General features: G+C 48.8%; 1 protein-coding gene across 5 annotated transcripts in view; it reads left to right on the top strand.

Moving 5' to 3' along the window:
* Window positions 1-22,463, top strand: part of LOC119449313 (protein O-mannosyl-transferase Tmtc3) — a 731,059-nt gene that overhangs the window by 560,685 nt on the left and 147,911 nt on the right. For all 5 annotated transcript variants that reach the window (XM_049666410.1, XM_049666409.1, XM_049666407.1 and 2 more), the window contains one exon: window positions 12,741-12,952. In XM_049666410.1, coding sequence (XP_049522367.1) covers window positions 12,741-12,952 — 212 coding nt within the window. The remainder of the gene's footprint in view (window positions 1-12,740; window positions 12,953-22,463) is intronic.

Genomic DNA, 22,463 nt, shown 5'->3' with positions numbered 1-22,463 from the left:
AAAGCTGAGAGCTTGTGCTGGTTTCCTGGGCAGAAAGCTGAGAGCTTGTGCTGGTTTCCGGGCAGAAAGCTGAGAGCTTGTGCTGGTTTCCGGGTAGGAAAGTAGAGAGCTGTCGCTCGTTTCCGGGTAGGAAAGTTGAGAGCCGGTGTTGGTTTCCGGGTAGGAATGTTGAGCTAGTGCTGGTTTCCGGGTAGGAAACTTTAGAGTTGGTGCTGGTTTCCGGGCAGAAATCTGAGAGCTTGTGCTGGTTTTCGATTAGGAAGGTTAAGAGCTGGTGCTGGTTACCGGGTATGAAGGCTGGGAGCTAGTGCTGGTTTCCGGGTAGGAAGCTTGAGAGCTGGTGCTGGTTTCCGGGCAGAAAGCTGAGAGCTGGTGTTGGTTTCCGGGTAGAAAGGCTGAGACCTTGTGTTGGTTTCCGGGTAAGAAGGTTAATAGCTGGCGTCGGTTACCGGGTAAGAAGGCTAAGAGCTGGTGTTGATTTCCGGGTAGGAAGGTTGAGAGCTATCGCTGGTTTTCAGGCAGGAAGAGTGAGAGGTGGTGTTGGGTTTCCAAGTTAACAGCTAGTGCTGGTTTCTGGGTAGGAAACTTGAGAGCTGGGGTGCTATGCAGGATGCGCCGAGTTTGGCGAAACTCGGGATCTTCACGAGCTCTGGCGACGCCCCAAGATGAAAGAACTAATGGTAACAAGACAAAGTTTGTCCGTTGGCACGCCTCCAGTTTCATTGGTTTATCTAGATTCCCTCTGGGTGGCTATCATCCCTTGGGCGTTGCCATATGGGCGGTCGACAAACTGGGGCTCACGTGATCATACGGTCGGTGCATGGTCGCGCCTTCTTTCTCTTGTTTGTCGTTCCACTGAGTGCATTACAGGTACAAGCAAGTTATGAAATAAATACATTCAGTGCAATATTATTAGTCACATTAACGTGGGTTATAAGCATGTTAAAGATTACAAGGTGTACACTGAATGTGTATTAGACTAATTCGTAGTTTAATACGTTTCGTGTTCTACCACGAGGGGACGCTCGCCCTCTTTTTTTTCCCTCCAAAGATCAGTAGGCCGGTTGGCTTTGGGAGCACACGGTAATACGACAAATGAGGCAGTGCATGGAGACATGGGTTGGGCCTCTTTTGAAGCCAGAGAAGCACAAAGCAAAATTAGTTTTGAAGAAAGGCTCAGGAACATGGATGAAAATAAATGGGCAGCTAAAGTGCACAAGTATCTCTACTTGAAAAGCGTGGACACAGAATGGAGGAAGAGGTCAAGGAAGTTGGCAACCAAGTACAGGATAATCGAAACTGTAAATAGACAACCAGGGGTCATCAGAAAGAAAGTGAGAGAAATAGAGACCGTGAATTGGATGCAAAGAATGGAAACGAAAAGGACAATGGAGATTTACAAGAATGAGAAGAAAGAAATTAGAAGGGAAAATCTGTACGATAACACAAAGGGCAGTGCCTTGCTATTTGAGGCTCGAGCCGGTTGCCTAAGGACGAAAACATATCGGAACAAATATTCGGAATTAGATGAGACATGTGTATGCTGCAGTAAAGATCCAGAGACCACTCAGCACATCCTAATGGAATGCGACGGGATCCACCCAGCGAGAACCGTAGGTAACGTGCAACTCCCAGAAGCGCTTGGGTTTAAAGTGGAAGGAAACATAAACAGATCAGCCGTAGAGATCAGCAAGAGACGATTAGAGTACTGGTGGAAAAAAAGTAGGGAAAAGATGGATGCGACCTGATCTCTTAAAATCATAGGCAGCGGTACAAGGTAAATTTTTGAAAAAGAAAAATAATGATAGGTATACAAAAATGCAAGATAAAGAACATGCATAGTATACCTGATTAAATCAAGCAGGCTAGGTGACTATTTGTCGCCGCCCCGTTTCAAAGGGGATGCCAATAAATCATCATCATCATCATCATCATTCCCTCTGGATTGGATAGGCGCGGATCGCCACGTACTTGCGCTGGCATTACCGAGCACAGATTGGTGTGCGCATGGTTTTCCCACTAGGCTTTAAACAGATCGCTCGTTGCTCACGCCAAAGTAAGGCTGCGAGACGAAGTGAGCTTCGGCTAGCGCAGAAGTGGCTTGCCGCGCGCTTACCGTGTAAGCACTCAGGAATGCCGGAAAGAACTCATACAAGGGTCAGAAAAATACGCTTTATTTTCGTTTACTTTATGATGCACGTTCATACTGAATAGCGCCGAGTGATGGCTTCTAACAAAGGCAGGAAAGAAATAATCTTTATACTGGGTAGCCCGAGCGATCCGTGGCTTCTAACAAACGCAAGAAAGGGTCTTTGCAGTGCACGTGGCCGTTGAGTGCCACCATATCCATCTGAGGTGGGACTCCAGCATCGGTGCAGTTGCCGTGTACCCACCGCTGACGAGGTGGCGCTTCACTTTTTTTTACAATAACTTTCTATTCTTTGCGTGTGAACGCCCGTGATGGGGTTCACAAAGTTCACGCTGTGGTTGACTGTCTCCTAATGCAGATTGATGCATAGCCACATTAGAATCCACTAAATTTGGGATACAGTTGTATGCGTCCAATTCGTCAATACTAATGGTCCCCGGTTGAACATTGGCTGCAATAATGGCGCCTAATGTCGCCGCCTTTCGTCGTTCGACCTTGAAAAGTCGCAGCACCCCTTTGGTCGCGCAGAACATGCCGAAGACCCATGGGCCACCATCTTTACCACCGCCGTCGTAATTTTGGCGGCTCGGCGGAACGTTGTAGCCCGTCATTAGGCGGCCTCCATTGTACTTTTGCTCGCCGCGAAGAAGGCACTAGTCAATTTGCGGTATCTTCCCGGGGCCAATGAGCGGAGGTCGCGCCAGTAGCCCATCCCTCGCGACCTCACGGGTGTAGTTTCTCCAGTCGGCGGATGGCGTGTTCCGATAGAGGAAAGAAGTCACCGGTCATCTCCTTCAACAGCCATATGTCCATGCTTTTGCTCGTGTAGTACGTACGTAGTACGTGAGCCAAATAGTTTGTCGCCTGGAGAGGTGGTCGTTCGGACGGCCGAGGCGGTCCATTTTGGCAAAGTAACTTCCTTCACCTCTCTGCCCATGCCATGCAGCGGTACCGTGTAACTGCGAAAACTGCTTTCGGCACCTGTTTCACCGGAAGGCAGCCCGGCGTCCATTCTGAGTCTTCCTATATAATGTGACCACTTCGCCTTTGCAGGTTGGTTGGTCCGGGTTGAACCCCAGGCGCTCGCAGGTGCCCCAGTACTCCGATGACGCCGCCGGACCTGGCCTGGGGCTGTGGCGCGGTGGACGAACAGCGCTTGAAGCTGCAGTGAGCCGAAGCGATCGCACGAACTTTTCCTCCGCAGCCTAGTCACACCAGTCTGTGCTCGGAAAGCATAGGCGAAGACGAGGGCCTTGCAATACTCGTCACATAGCCAGCACACTGACGTTTTGAAAAGGCAAAAATGACGCTACAACTCTACGTCGGTCATGTAGGTGAACGGGTCCAGACGGCCATATTGACGCTTGCTGCCGCTGGATGCGATGACACAGGCTGCTGCTGCCGCCGCCATGTTCCCGAGTTCAACTCGAGGGGGGTATCGCGATGTACGAGTTTGGCACGAGTTCGCCTGTCAATCAAAACCACAGATCACGCCCCACGCGAGGCATGTAACTTGTGCGCGCGCCCACCACGTTTGGGCCACGCCCAACATATTTTTCGGCAACAGCGACGTGGTGCGGAACGGAGAGGCATCAACAATTTTGACCGCCGAAACAACACACGCAAAACACACTGTTATCGGTGATGTACTGAGCACCGCTATCAAAAACAAAGTGTCGACTTTCGCTGGCTTATGCATATATCTTCTTGCGCTGTCATGGCCCCACAACACTGTTTCATCGCTTGCATTGTGGCGATGTAGCGCATAGGAAATAATTATCAGCACGCCACTGTAACTGCTTGCAAGGCGTCGATGCGCCATGGTGGACGACGATGCTGAGCAGTGCGAAGTGTTTTCCAACGACAACGTATCGCAGCTGTCGTTTGAGATGGCTGCTCGGTCATCGGTGATGTATCAGAGCCGCAGTGTCGCAAACACGGTCAGCGTCGAGAAACGGTGTTGTGTCTGGCGGTCCCTCGGGACAAAGGAGGCCGGCGCCGACTCAGACGCGCCAACCTGGCGCCCTTTCTCGCGGCCGAGAATTGTCACCTGGGACTGAGGGATTAGCAGTTGGTCCCCGGGCTACCTCATGCGTGGCTAAACGGCAGCGTCGCCCCTTGGTGCGGTCCCGTGAATTACCAGCGCCGCCCGAACCACGACGACGCTACGCCGACTGCTGCCTTTCGAGACAGCCACCGCCCTACCTGGTTCCGCGAACTGACCGCTATGGAGAGGCGAATCTTGAAAGGGGCCCGTGTCTGGCAATCCCGGGGGAACGACATCAACGTTCGGTTCCCAAGGTGTCAACCGCTGCCTGTGTTCGGGGGCAACCTAACAAGATTGGAGGCGGAGCCCGGCGGGAAACGACGACACATCACGTGCGGGATATGGCCACCTGATCCAAGATGCTGATTGGCTAAAAGAACTACAGTGTGTTCCCTCGTCGAGTGAAAGAGGGAAACGAAAGGGATAAAACAGGGGCTTCAGGCTTGACCATGTAGAGCACGCTTGACGATGTAGAGCACGCTCGACCATGGAGAACGCTCGGAGATGTAAACGCTACCACATGCAAAGATGTTAGCACGTAGACGGCTCCAATATCATGGAGCCCATCTTGTAATATACCATGTACAGTGTATATAAAACAATTTTCTAATCTCCCTGGATATCTCCTCCTCTTCGCACCTGGCACGGCACCATACATGGAACCTTCGTGGCCGCTCGGACCATCGACATTCGCAACAGTGGCTGGCAGCTTATGGGATCGGCCGGCGTTGGCTACATCGGTGTGGTGAGTGCTACGTGTTTGCTTCTCTTTTCGCCAGACTCATTAGCGCAGGTTACTAAGTCGGTAATGATGATTTGGTGTTGTTAGTGATTTCATCTCGCAGACCAAGAATATAGTGTCTCGTGGGCTAAGTTACTAAGGGGAAGAAACACAGGGTGCACTGTAAATACGGATAAGTTTGAAATCCAGGAACTCCTCAAAAGTTGTGAGCCGATGGGCATTTTGGTTGTCCCTGCGGTAGGCAAAAGTCAACAATTGGAGCTTTTACAGAATGAGGAAGTGAGTTGGGAGAAGGCCGGAGAGGCCAGGAAAATTGTTTCATAAGAAGGAACGAAGAGAGAAATTCTGCGATCTCCTGATGGTAGCGATAAGGACGGGCTTAGTGCCTGAGTTTGCGCTTCATGTCGCCAGAACTCTCTAGTGCAAATAGGTAGTTGCTAGGAGATTAACTGTGTGTTTTCTGGCGGGCACCATTTTGGGAAATTCACCTTCTTTAAATAGCGAATTTTAAGAAGGGTGAATTTTGAAGGCAAACGAGATCGCTATGGAGAAATTCAGAGAGCAGGACCTCCTTCTAATTTGCGAGGAGTTAGGCATTTCGGTCGACTCCGCAAGAACGAAAGAAGCGGTTCTCGACGTCATGAAGGTAGAAGAGGTGACGGTCGAGGAAGCTGATGAGGCTTGGGAGACAATAGAGGAAAGAAAGCAAAAGGCAGAGGACTGCAGGAGGCGCGAGCTTGAAGCTGTAGAGAAGCGCGAGAGGCGCGAGCGTAAAGAAGCAGAAAGGCGCAGGCACGATGCCGAAATTCGCGAGAGGCGCGAGCAAGAGGCAGCGCGACGGCACGCTCTTAGGATGAAAGAGCTCGAACGGGAAAATCAGATGCTCAGATGGAGGACAGCGCGACGCCAGCTCCACACTTTCGAGACAGACGAGGGTATTGTTAATTTCCTCGCCGGTTTTGAACGAGTGTGTGAGAAAGAGGGTGTCAGCCGAGACTCGTGGGCCGAGCAATTAGGAGCACTTCTCCCGTTTAGTGTCGCTGCGTGTTTCTTGCATTGCTTATCCGAGGAGAAAGCGCGCGACTATGACAGGGCTAAGAGGGCTTTGTTCAGGCGCTTTGGTGTAGCATGGCAGGCCGACTTCGAAGGCCCAAATGAGAAAGAAAAAGCCCATCCTGTAGAAGGTACTGCTAGCGCTGAGATGACGAGTGTAGAAAGCTTTGAAAAAGGTGTGATGCAAGTGGCACACACACAATGCGAAGAGAGCGGTGGACCACCCGCACCAGAAACGGAAGGCCCTTTAGGCCACGTGTGTACGGCGGCGGCAATTTCGGCCAGCCTGCCAGACAAGGTCACGCATTGCTTCTCGAATAGGTCGGAGCAAATGCTGAGGGAACCGGGAAAATCCACCACCAGCAAGGGAGCTTTCAGGGCGAAAGCACGTGAGGAGACTCAGAGACTGATAGGCGCATTCCCTATTGAGCAGCGGTCACAGGACCATGGAACGATTCCAGAGGCAGCTGTAAGCAGTGATGAGTTAGACGGGTTAGTAGCCGGAAGCGAGGTGAATGCGGTCACCGAAGAGAGCTGTGGTTTTCCCGCCCTAGAATTCGTGGCCGACTGTGAAGGCCAAGATGGCAGCGACAAAGATTGTTCAGACAGCGCTGAGAGGGCTGTGGTGCCCGTCGTTAATGGAAATAGTGACAAGCGCGAAGAAACACTTGTTTCGCCGTTTAGCGAGGCTGTTTTGGAAGCAAGGGCCGACTTCGAAGGCCAGCGAGAAGTTTTGCATGCTATCGACGGCAGTAATGGAGCTAGGCCAGTTGAAGATAGACTTGATGACGAGCTAACACGCTCAAAGATCAAATCTGGTTATGCTCTATTAGAACGGCAGTCGCACTGTGAAACCCAAAAGGGTAACGAAATTTCAAGTGCGTGTGCCGATGCCGCAGGCTCTGCGAAGCATGCCAAACGGAAAAGGCGTAAGCGCAGGACGAGAAAGGCGAACGCGGTCGAGGCGCTTAGAGTCAAACTTGCGAAGCGCCAAGGCGACATTAGTAGATGCGCTAAGGTCACGATCCAGCCAGAGACGGCGAAAAAGCGACGGAGGGTAAACCCCAAGCTTAGGCGTTTGCTAAGATCGGGGATCGGCGTGACACACGTCGCGAAACGGAGAGTTTCCCGAAGACTCAGGCGTAGTGCCCGTCGCCTGACCGCAACGCGTAAAGCGCACTGTAGACAGAGGGATGGTAACTGTCACCTAACCGCCACGCGTACAGCGCATTGTAAGCAGAGGGACAAAGGGAAGCGTCTTGTAGGCTGTTACAATGGCCGATCACTCCCGGGGGAAAAGAAAAGGGTCTGCCGAGCAGATAATTGGAAAGTGCGCGCACGGGTCTGCCAATGTATCTCCCTCCCCGTACTTGGAAGCGGTTGTCCTAAAGTCACAGCTACCGGATGTGTCAGGCGAATTAGTGGCTTTTGCCTTCTTCGCGACGGCGCCTTGCGAAATCTCCGGAATGCGCGACCCCCTCGAGTTCGTTTGAAAGAAAGGGGTGCGATTGGGGCCCGATAATTTTTTTCTTTTGTATTCAATTTGTGGGAGATGGGTGTTGAATGTTTGACAGGCGTAAAGAGTGTCGCAGTTTTGTTATGTTGTTAACCTCTTCGGCTCAGGTTAGACCAACTATTTAAAGGGGAGTGTGTACGCGGCGACAGATAAAGAATTGAATTGCAAACAGTGTCAGGGTTGCAAATAGTTTAGGTCACGCGCAGGTTGCGCAAGTTGATGACCGGAGCTTTTGCACGAGTTTGTAGTAAGTCGTAGATGGTTTGCCCATTTGTTATCTAGTATACTGGCATTATGTAATGATTATGTAGCTCTCTTGTGCTAAGTGTTACGGACTATGAATTACTGAAGGCCAGCTCTCCCTTCGCCTTCCTGATCTGTGGAAGCTCTAATTCATAATTACTTAGCTTGATTACATAAACCCAGTTGGTGTCTTGCGAAGACACATCATCGCAAGTTTCTTGGTACTTGTCCGGATCAACGCGCACCTTGTGTTTCAGGGTTTTCTTTAGATAGGGGGCAGTCGGATTTTTGGAATTGGTAAAGTCTGGCGATGAGAGTGGCTTGCAGTGGCGCTTGCAGCATTGTGTGTGGCTGACAAAGGTCGCTCCTTGGAGCTTGGAGCTTGTCATTTCTGCAGCCCAGTCTGAGCCCACCTATGAAGAGGCCTTTGGCGGGAAGATCATCATTCCTGGAAGCAGCGGCCCCATGGCTTTGAGCGAAGCAGGCATCAAACCGGCCGAGCTGCATGGAACAACTCGACCTCCTGATGCATCATCTGGCGGCGGGGGTGCTGTTGTGTCTGGCGGTCCCTCGGGACAAAGGAGGCCGGCGCCGACTCAGACGCGCCAACCTGGCGCCCTTTCTCGCGACCGAGAATTGTCACCTGGGACTGAGGGATTAGCAGTTGGTCCCCGGGCTACCTCATGCGTGGCTAAACGGCAGCGTCGCCCCTTGGTGCGGTCCCGTGAATTACCAGCGCCGCCCGAACCACGACGACGCTACGCCGACTGCTGCCTTTCGAGACAGCCACCGCCCTACCTGGTTCCGCGAACTGACCGCTATGGAGAGGCGAATCTTGAAAGGGGCCCGTGTCTGGCAATCCCGGGGGAACGACATCAACGTTCGGTTCCCAAGGTGTCAACCGCTGCCTGTGTTCGGGGGCGACCTAACAAGATTGGAGGCGGAGCCCGGCGGGAAACGACGACACATCACGTGCGGGATATGGCCACCTGATCCAAGATGCTGATTGGCTAAAAGAACTACAGTGTGTTCCCTCGTCGAGTGAAAGAGGGAAACGAAAGGGATAAAACAGGGGCTTCAGGCTTGACCATGTAGAGCACGCTTGACGATGTAGAGCACGCTCGACCATGGAGAACGCTCGGAGATGTAAACGCTACCACATGCAAAGATGTTAGCACGTAGACGGCTCCAATATCATGGAGCCCATCTTGTAATATACCATGTACAGTGTATATAAAACAATTTTCTAATCTCCCTGGATATCTCCTCCTCTTCGCACCTGGCACGGCACCATTCATGGAACCTTCGTGGCCGCTCGGACCATCGACATTCGCAACAACGGTCGCTTTTCTAGACCCTGTGCGATGGCATTTCTTCATCAGAAGCACGGCACACTAAACAGTTGCAACACCTTCCTGCGTTCGAAGTCTAATTTCCTAACTCTACACAACTCTACAAGAGCCCTCACCCGCCATAATGCGACTGCTGCGCTGTCGTTGCGATTAAAGCCCCTATATTTATAAAAGTAGCGCCATTCTTAGATCTTGCCACCACCGCGCTCACCCCGGCGCGTCCTCCTCGCCCTCTCTTAGCCGCCTCCTGTCGCTCCAGCCTCCTCCGCTCCCCCATTGGCCAATCCGTGTCACGTGGAAGTTCGCGTCGCGCTTTTGTATATTTTTTTTTCTTTCCAGCGCGCTCCGACTGCTATTCTCGGGCCTGTGCGACGAAAGTCCTGTACGCACAAACGGATCAAACGTGTTAGGGACAAGAACTTCGTTGTGATGGCATGCTGCTGCGCCTTAAGTTGCCGCAACCGACAAGGCGAGGGCAAAAGGCTTTTTTTGTTTACCATCCGGCGTGCGCAAACGCTTGCTGCACACTTGACATTTGCGCCGTCTCGCATCGTCGCGTTGCTACTTCCAAAACGGCATTATTAAGACCAGTTACTGACTGACGAAGCAAAATCGCGCCTCAAAAACGTCTCCGCAGGGCGCGATCGAAGTTTTCCTCTGATTTCCTCTGGTAGCGCGTTAGCTGTCGTCTGCCACGGCAGGCCCGACGCAGGCGGCGCCACTGTCGATATCGCGCCTCGATCGCGCTGGTCGCGCCGAGCGCGATAGTGGAACGGAGGAGGAGGGAAGTGGATGGCGCTACTTTTATAAATATAGGGGCTTTAGTTGCGATATCCATCGGCGATCGCTGTTAGCTCAGCAGCAGAGGCAATCGGCAAGCACATTGGAGTGAAAAAAAATGTGGTTGATCCCTCTTATATAGGAATCGGTATAGAACACGAAAGTGAAACGTGTCTTCACAGAAGTAGTGTAATGTTTATTGCACATTGATATATAATGTCTATTGGTGTTTTGTGGCTAAAGCGCCCTTAGGCGTTGATGCACCCACGCTGACGCCTGGTGGCACGTCTCCTCGCCATCACGACTACCAACGTCGATGACCATGAGCAACCGTCGTGCATATGGAAGCTGCACTACGCTGCTCACGCTAGCACAACGCGAAAGACGAAGCACGTAACTGACACACTAATACAACGCGCAAAACAAAGCACGTAACTGAATCGTCACCGAGTCAAATCAGCGCGTACAGCGCGTCGTAATTGCAGCCTCCGCGATCAACTTCAGAAACATTTTCAGAGCTAATTGCAGGAGGCCACGCTCCGCTGTGCTGAGTACGGTGAACGCCACCTAGGGTGGCGTTGGTAGTGCTTCTTGATGCCAGCGTCCCTTCGAATGCTGGCATCGAGGCGTCGTAGTGCTGAGACCACCGAAGCGTTCACTGTCGGTGCGCGTTAGTGTCATAATGCAGTACTTCTCTTTTCTGCTCGTAGGCGGCGGCACCGCCCCGAGCAAGAGCGCGGGTACACGGAGGAGTGTTAGATATATAAGGCGCGTCTGTGTAGCTCTCTGCAAATGCGTTTGTGGCGCAATGGGTTAAACGCTCGGCGATCTATCGTCGCGGACCGAGAGGTCGTGGGTTCGATTTCCAAATTTTGCATGTTTGTGGAACTTTTTCTTCTGGTTTCTTTCTTTGTATTATGTTCGTGTATGTTCGTGTGACGTATTTCCGTGACGGAAATACGTCAGTGAAGTCTTGGTGGACCCCGGCATAAAACACTTTCGTGTTAAAAACACTGAAATTCTGCGTACATGCGCACGGAGGCACCTTCACTGGGCAAGCGATAACAAGCAATGTATTGTGTCGCTGGGCAGCACTCTCTTCATCGCAATGCATCGCGGAGGCTTCGCGCACGCAGATAAACTGGCGCATTTCCACTTTGCTGCGTCACTACGGACCCTAGAATACCGCACAGCCGTTTTGAAGCGACAGGCTACAGCTGTTGCCCCTGTCTCTGTGGCTAGAGTGTCGTGTCAGTTGGTAAAGCGGCGGCCTTAATAGCCGCCTCAGTGAAGCACCTACGGTGAGCAGACATGCCGCAGCGCTGCGTTGCCATTCCCCTAATAAACAGGGAATGGACAGATCATTGTCATGACTGACTTAATCGAACATAGCGCTGCAGCGCCCCTGGCGACTGCTCACCGTGTTAACTCCCTCGTGCGTGCGACCCTCTAGAATGTATCCGCTTGTAAGCTTTCACCTCACTGTCGCCACTCGCGGCAAATAAGTGCAAAATTTAATGATTTGCTCGATCTCCGTTTGTCATCACAAATTTATAGCATTCAAAACGAAAAACTTATACTTTAAGAAATAAAATGTTCGTTATTTTATTTCTTGTATATTAAAGTATTCGATTGAGGGAAAGTGTAGGTGCAAGAATGCACCGCATGTGCCTATTCGCATTTGAAGGAGGATAGACAGATAATGCCCGAAAGAGGAGGCACGCCCTTGACGCGCCCGAGAAAGGCGTGGCAAACAGCTCACGGCAAGTGTGCAGATAGACAGCGGGACAGTGACGGTATTGCTAAGTTGTGATAGTACGTTGATAACAACACGCGGCGCTGGCGCGTTTTGTTGCGCAGTCCTCTGTGCTTGAAGCGCGGAAGCACTGTGCTGCGCAGGGTGCGCTCATGTTGTCATACGCGGCTTTATCTCGACATTTCTTTTCGCCTGCTGTTTTTGCACGTTCCTTGCTATCTCCTTTCACTGACTGCCATCGAGCAAACTTGGGTAAAACTCGTGCGAACGAGAAACTCGGCGCATCCTGCATAGCACCCCTGATGTGGGTTTTCAGCTAGGAATGTCTTCGCGATCTTCACTGTCGAGCCACAGTAGCTGCGCTAGATGAGCTCGATTCTGAACTGACCGACGTTGGCTAATCTCTATAAAACAGCAATTGCTCTAAACATCATGAAAATTGTATGTTCTGCACGTTACTTGGCTGGCAGACATGCCTGCAATCCCGGTTTCAGTAACGCCCAAATTTCAACGCGATAGCGTTAAGGGCCCCGCGTCGTAGAAAATGCGGTGTCGGTCTCGGCGTGTGGCGTCCGCGGCCAAGAAAATCATCCCGAACCACCCCGACCACACAGGGCCTCCGCGTGGCGCAGCGCTGGTGAAATAATTTAATTTCTCAAATTAAATGCGTCATAAAAATCGTAAAGTACGACTTAACCACCACCTACAGGTACGATAGCGTCGGATTGTAATTTCAATATACGAGAAAACATAATTCTGTTACGCGTTAACTCAAAGACAAACCCCTTTTCTAGCATTTCTACCACTAATACAGCGGCGCAGCCCCGGTCGGTGTACCTTGAAAAAATATTATCCACATGGCGCTCGACGGCCGCATGCGGAGGCGAAGTTGGAGAAAAAAAGAAAGCTGCAGTTGCCGGGAAGCCTGACAAACAGCCAGGGATCTTTGAATGCTATCTCGTTCCACTCTTAAAAGCGAAGCTTAAGCGTCCTCCAAAACTTTGCTTCGTTTTTTCACCAGGTGTCCGCGTCTTGCCTGACGCCCTGCTCACGTGATTGCGTTCTTCGCAGCATTATAGATGCCTCTTTCTTTCCTGCGCAGGTTCGTCCCCACCACGTGATTCGGGGCCTTCGTTCCCTGTCCGGGAGCGCAGTATGCGGTTCCCCGTCGTCGACCAAGTCTTCATCCGTAGCACCGCCTTGCGGCTGGCTGCGGCATTGCGCGCAGCGCATCGGCGCACTCTCCCTTGGCGCATTCCTGCTCCTGGCCGTCAGACTGCACATCATGGGTGCTCAGCTGCCCGTGTTCACCAAGTGAGCAACTGCGTCGCATAATCCCACTGTAGGGCTTTATTTTTGTGACGGCGGCAGCACGGTTGGCATCACACGTGCACGAACACCATGGTGGTTCCAGACATGCGCGAGCTGTGGTCCTGTAGCCAAAGACATTTCTCAAGTCTTTCTTTTTCGTTGCATTATTTTTTGTAGAAATGCTAACATTCCGTTCTTTTACTAATTGGTGCCTGAGGCCTTGTGCTTTTGTCTGGTAGTTTTGATACGTTGTCCTCTCGATAGACATGTAAAGGCTGAAAAAAAAAACTTTATTTTAGTTTTCTCGAAAAAAATAACTATCGTGTCAAAGCTTATATTTTAAGCAAATGTGAAGAATATTAGGGACAATAAGAAGGGAACTTATTTTATGTGTGTGTAAATTAGGGGCTAAATGAAAATCCCAACCCCTCGTTTTTGGCTGTGAAGCGCTTCAAATGTTTCTCCGCTTCCCTGGAATTACCAAACACGCCAAAGATTTTATATCTTGAGGAAATGTGGGCCACTTTATATTTGACGAGTACGTAAGGTTTGAAGGGTGTAGGTTTATTATGTGCTTTGGAAATAATTGCTGAATACTCGTATTCCCAATTTTATGCTTTATACGAGAAATGTAGTTGCTTTCGCCTTTTCTCCTTGGTGAAATATGCGAAGCACGGTGCTTATATTCTGTTGATGTAGGAAGCATGTTGTGAGTGACAAGCGATAACTGTTTATTCAGTGCAGGTTAATTACAGCCTTTGCAGAAAGGTAATGATCCAAGCGTTCCAGAGTGTCATACTGTCATTAGACAGTTTTAGTTTAACGTTATATCGTAATAGCGGGGTTAAGGGAAGTAGCGTTACCGTTTCGCAAACGAACTTTGCAGAAAGACAGTTTTAGTATAGCGTGATAGCTTAGTTCACATGCGGGACGCTATTCCATTACGCTTTGAATTTCGCATACATAGGCGCCTAAGTAATTCTATCTCTGTATGCGTCCGGAAAGTGCAAGAGGTATCGCAATGAAAGCGAGGATCGCATTGTATTTTTACTTGCCATGTCCGCCGATCTGCGGCGAAACAGAAAAGCAGTACAAGCTGCCTACCATAGCCTCCGAAATCTTCCGATCTCAGAGGCAATATGTCGTAGCGCCTAACTCCCGACATCACCCACAGGCGGCGCTCATTACCAGGACTGATGCAAATAGCCATAGGGGTCACTGACCTGCGGAATCAGTAATGTGGAACGTTGGGCTAGTTGGTGATTAATCATCATACCGTATTGGTGGAGCAGCGCACTGACAAGGACAAAGTGGAGAGACACAGCAAACAGCGAGTGTCGTGTATTCTTGTGTCTCTCCACTTTGTCTCTCCACTCAGTGCGCTGCTCCACCAATACGGTATGATGACCTGCGGAATGTTTCAAAGGAAGGGCAAATCGCGGTGTGCACTGTGCCAGAGGTTGAAAGGCAGGGCTATGAAATTGAAAGGGCAATTCTTGCAGTAAACAGGATCAAAAAAGATGGCTGACTAATGGAGTAGCACACGAGGAATAAGGATTATAAACAGGGATAAGGTGCCTCAGAAAGGCTGGCCAACGTTTCGATAGGAGGACCTATCTTCAAAAATAGGTCCTCCTATCGAAACGTTGGCCAGCCTTTCTGAGGCACCTTATCCCTGTTTATAATCCTTACTCCTCGTGCAGTAAACAGGGAAATTTGGACTCTAGCTAAAGCAATGAATTTTACGGTCATTGACATCAACCGAGAAGTGCACCGAGCTGGCCGCGAAGGCACTTTTGTGCGTGACGGGATACATTTCAGCGAAAGGGTAGCAACACCGGTCGGACGTCGATTCGCAGCGCGAGCTGTAGCTTTTTTAGGCGGGCCCCAGGCAATCAGGAAGCAGGATTAAGCATTGAACGTAGCGAAACACCAGTAAAGGGCAGAATTAGACGACCAGGAGTCGGGAAAAGACACAGAAAGGATAAGAATAGAGAAGGTAAAGTTTGCTACATTAACATGCAGGGTGGTCGCAAGCAGGAAAAATGGCTGGAAATTCAAACGCAGCTGTATGATGAAGCGACAAGTCCAGCAATCTGGGACATCGCCTACTGCGGTGAAGCCGACCCTGGGGCGATGTGCTCGGCGTAACTCTACGGGCAGCATTTTTCTTTTCTTTTTTTTTTTTTTTTTATCTATTGCTGAGCAATGGCTCGTTTTTCGCGATTTGCACTTTAGGCACTCAATCCTGACAACGTTATCACGCTATATGTCGAGTGCAGTTTAATTCCGCCGGCTGAATTTTTTTCCTGGGGCACTTTTGTAGACCCATTTAAAATGCATAGGGTGATTTTTAATACGTCATTTGCAGCGCAGTAAAAACTAATCCGCTAATTTCACTCTAGTGGCACATACTGTAGGTCTCTATATATGTAGGTCCAGTTTGGTTTTATTCCGCTGGCTGAGTTTTTTTTCCTGGGGCGCTTTTGTTTGGCTACTATGCGGCAAAGCATCTCTACAGGGGCAAAAGATTCGTCCGCCGTTGAATTGATGAGAAAGAGCTTGTGGACCATGCTAAAAATGAACACGAATGTGCAGCTGTGATGCATATTTGCGCCCTGGCGTATGAGGAAAGATGATGGTGTCAGATTCTGCAAGGAGCGGGCCAACTGGCTTTATGGAGTGCCATCGAAGCACTAAGAACGGCGGCCCGTGCCCCTTTTTCTCAAGTTTCGGCGCATAGTAAAGTGTTTCGTTTGGTATTTAGAAAGATTTACTATTAGGCATATTTTTGACACGAAAGGACATCGCCAAATAGAGCACTTGTTACTTGTGTTTACTTGTGTTTACTTGACAGTGCAATGTGCCGACAATGCGAAGGCTTGAATATCATCAGTGTAAAAAAAAAAATTGAGAGGAAAAACTTATGATCTATAGAACGCGTGACGGAACGAAATAAAGAGGAAAAGAGTGTTACAGCGAAAATGTGGCAACTTCGTCTCGTTTAATAATCGATGCCATTTTAGTTTTAAATGCATAAGCATTTCTATGCATACCAAATGAGAAATTTGTCCGGCCGTCACGTAAGACGTATGCAATGCCTCATAACCACGTAAGGCAGAGGCTACAAGCGCTCAGCGAAGTGAAGCGAACAGCGCATACATTCATTGAGGTGACCCATACAATACACAGAACAGCACATGTTTCAATAAAGAACAAGTTCTAAACAAGCATCCGAACCATGAATAAAACATTGCATGCCCCCCTCAGCAATCATAGTGGTAGTTTTGCAACAGCTTAGCTGGACATACGGGTTGATAAGGACCGATAATAGTTGATAAGGGTCGGATCGTGTTCGATAAGGTTGATAACGATCGATAAGGGTTAATAAGGGTTTATACTGGTCGAATCAAATTTCATAACATTGATAATGACACCGGGCTGCGTGGCGATTAGCAAGCGGCACAATGCTTGTGCGTACTTAGGCAACTCCCAGAGGAGATTCTGCGTGATTTCCTTTTTCAGTTCGGAAGTATAACTAAAATCATGCGTGCCTGTTAAGTGTACGCAAATCTCGCACGTTATACTCGAAGGTGAGGTTGTGGAGGTTTGAGAAAGTGGAGCCGCAACCGCTGAACTACACCGGGTCAATTGTTGTAGGGCCTGCTGTGAGCCACACGATTGCTTAGCTGTGCAAATAGGTAATCGCTTGACAATACTTCTCGGAGCCCCGCCTTGTCGGGAATATTTCCTCTCGTAAGGTGACTCTTACAATGTCCTCGTAGCGCAACAAAACACTGGTCGGACAGTCGTTCGGACATGACTAACCTTATTTCGGGCTTTTAAATGCTGTCGCACCAAATCGCTTGGAAATACGAAGAAAACACACAATGGGTTTCTTTCTCCACAAACTCAGCCGTACTGTGGGGAAACAAGCTTCTCGTTTATGGCAGCGGTATTTCCCGTACACAGCTTTTTTTATTATTGTGAAAGCAATTATATGTAAACTCCAGATGTATTTACGCCGACGTCATCCGCGTCGCCTTCGCTGTCGCCGCGATGTTCCGTGTGAAGTCCGAGTGCGATAACATCGCGGCCGGATGCCGTATGTTGCCGGTGCGAATGGAAGCAGCGCCAGATTTATCTGAGAAGCCTGGTGGCTCAATCTCGAAGGTTATGAAAAACGGCGCACAACAATGCCTCAAGCAAGCACGTCTCGCTGTGTATTTTGTGTATTACATGGACAAACAGGTGCACGCAGGGTAACCTTTAACATCAACTCACGACTCTCGCGTTGCATTAAATGCCGAAGAAATTAAACATTCACTGTTAATATCGCCACGTACTATCGTCAGTCGAAGCAAACAGCAGAGAAAGCTTCGCTTACATTTATTCCCACACTGAGTCAGATCCACATAATTTTATTGCGATTGCAAATACATGGACACTCCATGGCACATTTCCGCCGTCGTCGTCGACGTGATGTTTCGTATAATGTCCAAGTGCGATACCATCGTGGCCGCGCGCCGTATGGTGTGGGTGAAAGTGAAAGCGTGAGAGGGTGAGCAGAGAATGGTTGCTCAGTCTCGCGTGCGCAAGGGTGGAAGGCGGGGAAAATGCTATCCGTCTTCCTTCGCGCACAAGGCCGCAGGAAAAGTGGGGGACGTTTTACTCCCGTGGCGGCTACGTATGACGCGGCTGAGTGTGGCTGCGCGGCGCCGATCTAGAAAGCGATCTGCACTGAGTACAAAGTCTAGGCGGGCCGATGGCTGGGACCCTATAACGTAAAACTATTCCAATCTGTTTTCCTTCCCATCTCCTGATGTCCAATTTACGTAACCGCCAACGCAAGCATCGGGCAGTGACTCGCAGCGTTGTTTGAGAAGGCTATTGAAACGCTCTCCTATTTTATAGGAGGTCACTGTTGTTTGCTTTCAAAAGGAATAGCATTGCCGAACTTGACATATATTTCTTACCTGATTGGCTGACCAAGGGCGAGGAGCACGCAGAAGTTGAGGCGGTAAGGTGGGGCCGGTCTAGCGCAGTGAAAGTAGATAACCTGATGAGGAGGGTGTTGCTGGCGTCTGCGTTTGCCCTGCTTCTTCTTACTTAGCTTTCGGTCTCTGCTAGAAAATCACGCCGGCGTGCAACGGAAAGCTAACAATGCAGCTAAAACGAATCTTCAGTGAAGAAAATTTGTCATAGCGATGTCGTTTACGTACCGAAAGGGCTCGACAACCATATAATGTCACGAAAAATTCTTAATATAGGCAAATAAATCCATTCTCCACGCCAGCTACGACTAGCCAGTGCCAGAGCGATCGGCGGGTACCCACCTTCTATTCATGTCGGAACGGGGCAGTGTCCGCCTATTAAAAAGAAAATTATGTTTTGATTGGCGTAATAATGCATCTTTAATGCGTACACACCACTTTGACGCAGTGATTTTTCACGGTTTTTGGACGTCAGGTGACAGACAGGCGAAGTGGGCGCAGCCCGAAAACTTTTGGCCAATTGCGGATGGCTGGTGGTAAAAAGGCACAGAATCAAAAATAATATTTTTCTGTTGATCGGTCTCACATGCATAATTAGTGTGCACACGTCATATAAGAGTGAGTAGCTCCCGCAGTTTTTTAACAGCGGAGCTGCTTAAGCCGAGCGTTAGTCCGTAACCTGCGAACAGAAATTGTGGGCCGATCCTGGCGGTAGTGCAGAAAGGGTTCAAGCGCAATGACACATACCTCTGTGAACTGGCGAAGCTGAGCCTGGTTAAGTCTAGCTAAGCATGGTTGGGACTACTTAAGCTTAATCTGTCATCGATAGACAATCGATAGTCAACCAGTAGCTAATTGATAATCGATAAATGATTAATAAATTCCGGAAAATGCTGGGGATGACTTGGTAGTACTTAGCCTAGCCCAAAAGCCAGGCCAAGCTAGGTGCCCACCAGTTCCGCTTTCTCTGTAGCATTGCGCCTCCCGTGCAAGCTACGCTAATATTTTTCCTTTACGTTGCGTGAAAGACAAGTGAAGTTGGGCAATCATGGAGGCCTGATTGCAAAAATAGAATAGAAGCAGTTTGGAATAGCTTTTCGTTAAAGCGTCCCTGATGCCTTCGTGTGCGGTGTATTCTCGGCGCAATCAGTTCGCGTTGAAGCTAGAAGTAGCACGATGGACAATTCGCTCGCTGTTGATGCCGCTCTCCCCCACGCCATCGTTTTGACAGCGAGTGACCGCGCTTATCGAGAGAGATGTGTTCGTGTGTGATAGTGCGCACGTGACAACGTGCAGGTTAATTTAGTTAGTAAGCGAATGTTTACAGCAGTTTATGCAGCTGATAAAATGACTAACCTTAGTTTGCACAGCTGTCTAATAAATTTCTGTCGCAATCAGTGATTCGCCTGTCGGGCGAAATTGACCTTATTGTTAATATTGTTGTAGTAAATATTACTATTACTTATTACGCTCAAGCCAGGCGCAATACAGATACAATTTCCAATACAGGCGCAGTTCTGTCTTATTGCGACTGAGTGCCGATAATTTTTTTCGAGCAAATGTGGCATAGCGTGTCGTTTACAAAAAGCAGCTTGGTGTCTGCCACTGCGGATATGGTAGCATAGACATGTTGTAAATCCGGCTTTCTATTGGATGGCGCAGATCAGCACGCGGAAAGAGAATTTCGGGTCGTGGGTCGATTCCTTGTTGGAAAAATGGATATATTCTCTCGCGCAAGCCGTGGCTTTAAAAGTGAATCCAAAGTACAAGTGGCCAAAAATGGTGGTATTAGGTAGTGTGCGCTCTTTGCCGCCTCTTGTTGTTTTCTTCCTGGTTGTTTTGGGCAGCGTCTCAATACATTAACATAACGTCACTGCCTCGTTCAACGGAAACACCTAAACATTTTTGCAGTAGGTAGAGTCATCTGCGTTCGGCGTTCTTGGAAGTAGTCCCCGTCCGAGGTGATCAAAAAGCACAGTGCTACTTCATCTTTCTTTTCCTTTTATTAAACGTGCGACATTTAACGGTAGTCAGCGAAGGCGAGTATTACAAGCTTTTGCGCTGTAGTCGTTTTTTGTTGAAAGTTGCACACGTGGCTCCACTCTCGTGCGGCCGAGACATGGACTGTCTGGGTATGGTCATTTATCGGACAATGCCAGGGCTACTACTTTGTTATCTCACCAAAAAACCGTTCCACCCCCCTAGTCGGTCAAATAACAGTCACAACCTTACCACAAACAAGACAAATTGGCTTTGCGTTTTTGAAAGCAGATAGTGACAGAATAAGTGTCATGGACAGGTAACGTGGCAATGCGGAAACAGGCAGTCATGTATCGAGTACGCCTTAGTCTCAGAAATTGTCTACAAGCAACTAGACCAAATGATAATAGACGAAAATGGAAAAAATAGCCTGGGAAGCGATCATAGACGTTTAGCATTAAAGTTTGAGCGAGATACTAGCGCAGAACATGAACCAATAGCCTCAGAGTTTTTAAAAATGAATGACGAGCAAATAACAAAGATCGCAAACAACATAGAGAAGAAAATTGAGGATTTTCCTACAGCTCTCTGGGAATATAAGGAACTGGTGGACATAATGCAGCATGAAATAAGGCGGACACGGCAAAACAATCGTTGGATTGGCAAGAGGAAACCACGTAATTGGTGGAACAAGGAAATAAAACAAGCTATAGAAGAGTGTAAAGAGGCATCTAGGGCTCATCGAGAAGCCAAAAAGTTGGGATTACAAGAAGAGGTTTTCCTTAGATGGAATACATACCTTGCGAGTGAGCTCGTGCAAGAGAAAATTAAATGCGCAAGTGAACGTTGGGTGCATAACATTCACAAAAGAGACAAAGGCGCTCCAAAAAGATTCTGGAACCATATAAAAGCGCTCGGAGCTCCAACTAAAAACTCGCAAATGGTTATAAGGGATGAAGACGGTAACATCTACGAAGGAGATGATGTGATGCGGTACATCACAGACGTTATTAGGGATAACTTCGGCACGAGAAAAAGCGTAGTTCAGACAACAGATACAGCAACAGCAGAGAGGCCAGAGAGATCAAAATTTAGCATAGAAAGCTTTTATTGGAAAAAGGCAGCAGAAAATGTCCCTAACAACATGGCAGCAGGACCCGAAGAAATCCCAATACAGCTAATCAAAAACCTCGGTCCAAAAAGCAAGGCACTGCTGACTAATGCCATAGAGCAAGTGGTTAGAACAAAGGAAAATCCCGCTGGATGGCGTGAAAGCAAGATGAATCTCATCTACAAAGGCAAAGGAGATCAGGATAAGACGAGCTCGTACAGGCCAGTCATAGTAACGTCCGTGATATATAGAATGGCAATGCAAGCCATAAAATTAGAACTGTCGAAGTGGGTGGAGGAAAACGATGTATTGGGGGGAACTACAGAATGGGTTCAGGCCAGGCAGACGCTTAGGAGACAATATGTTTGTACTAACCCAGTGCATAGAGATTTCAGTAGCTCAGAAAATACCTTTATGGATAGCATTTCTAGATATTAAAGGAGCTTATGACAACATAGACAGGGAATTGTTGTGGGATATTCTTCAATACGAAGGCATAGGTGAAGATTTCGTGGAGCTGCTGAGGGACATATATAGAGACAACCAAGTACAAGTGGTATGGGAAGGTAGAAAAGGAAATGAAATGGTGGGAATTCACCAAGGATTGAAGCAAGCATGCCCTCTGTCACCATTGTTGTTCACGCTTTACGTCAAGGGTATAGAAAGACGACTGGAAAACAGGGAATTAGGTTTTGATTTATCCTACATGCGTAATGGACAAATGGTGCAACAGAAGGTCCCCGGACTGATGTACGCAGACGACATTGTGCTACTAGCGAACAATAAAAAAGATTTACAGATACTTGCGAATATCTGTGGGAATGCAGCGACAAATCTAGGCCTCAAGTTTAGCACAGAGAAATCGGGAATTATGATCTTTAATGAAAACACGAGTAACTTCGTGGTGTCAATTCAACAGCAAGTAATTCCCATGATGAAGCAATATAAGTACCTCGGTGTACACATAAACGAAGGAAAGAATTACTCAAGCAACCACCAAGATAATCTGAAAATAAAGGGGAAGCGGAATGCAGCAATAATGAAACACAGAGCACTGTGGGGCCACAATAAGTATGAGGTGGTGCGGGGAATCTGGAAAGGAGTAATGGTGCCAGCGCTAATATTCGCAAATGCCATTATATGCTTAAAATCGGATATATTGGCGGGTTTGGAAGTTAACCAAAGATCAGTGGGCCGGTTGGCTTTGGGAACCCACGGTAATACCACAAATGAGGCAGTGCAGGGTGACATGGGTTGGGCCTCTTTTGAAGTCAGAGAAGCACAGAGCAAAATTAGTTTTGAAGAAAGGCTCAGGAACATGGATGAAAATAATGGGCGGCTAAAGTGCACAAGTATCTCTACATGAAAAGCGTGGACACAGAATGGAGGAAGAACCAAGTACAGGATAATCGAAACGGTAAATAGACAA

The sequence above is a fragment of the Dermacentor silvarum genome, chromosome 4, assembly GCF_013339745.2.
Source record: "Dermacentor silvarum isolate Dsil-2018 chromosome 4, BIME_Dsil_1.4, whole genome shotgun sequence".
In the NCBI taxonomy this organism is placed as follows: Eukaryota; Metazoa; Arthropoda; class Arachnida; order Ixodida; family Ixodidae; genus Dermacentor; species Dermacentor silvarum.
The sequence above is the reverse complement of the archived record's forward strand: the minus strand, read 5'-3'. Positions and strand labels throughout refer to the sequence as shown.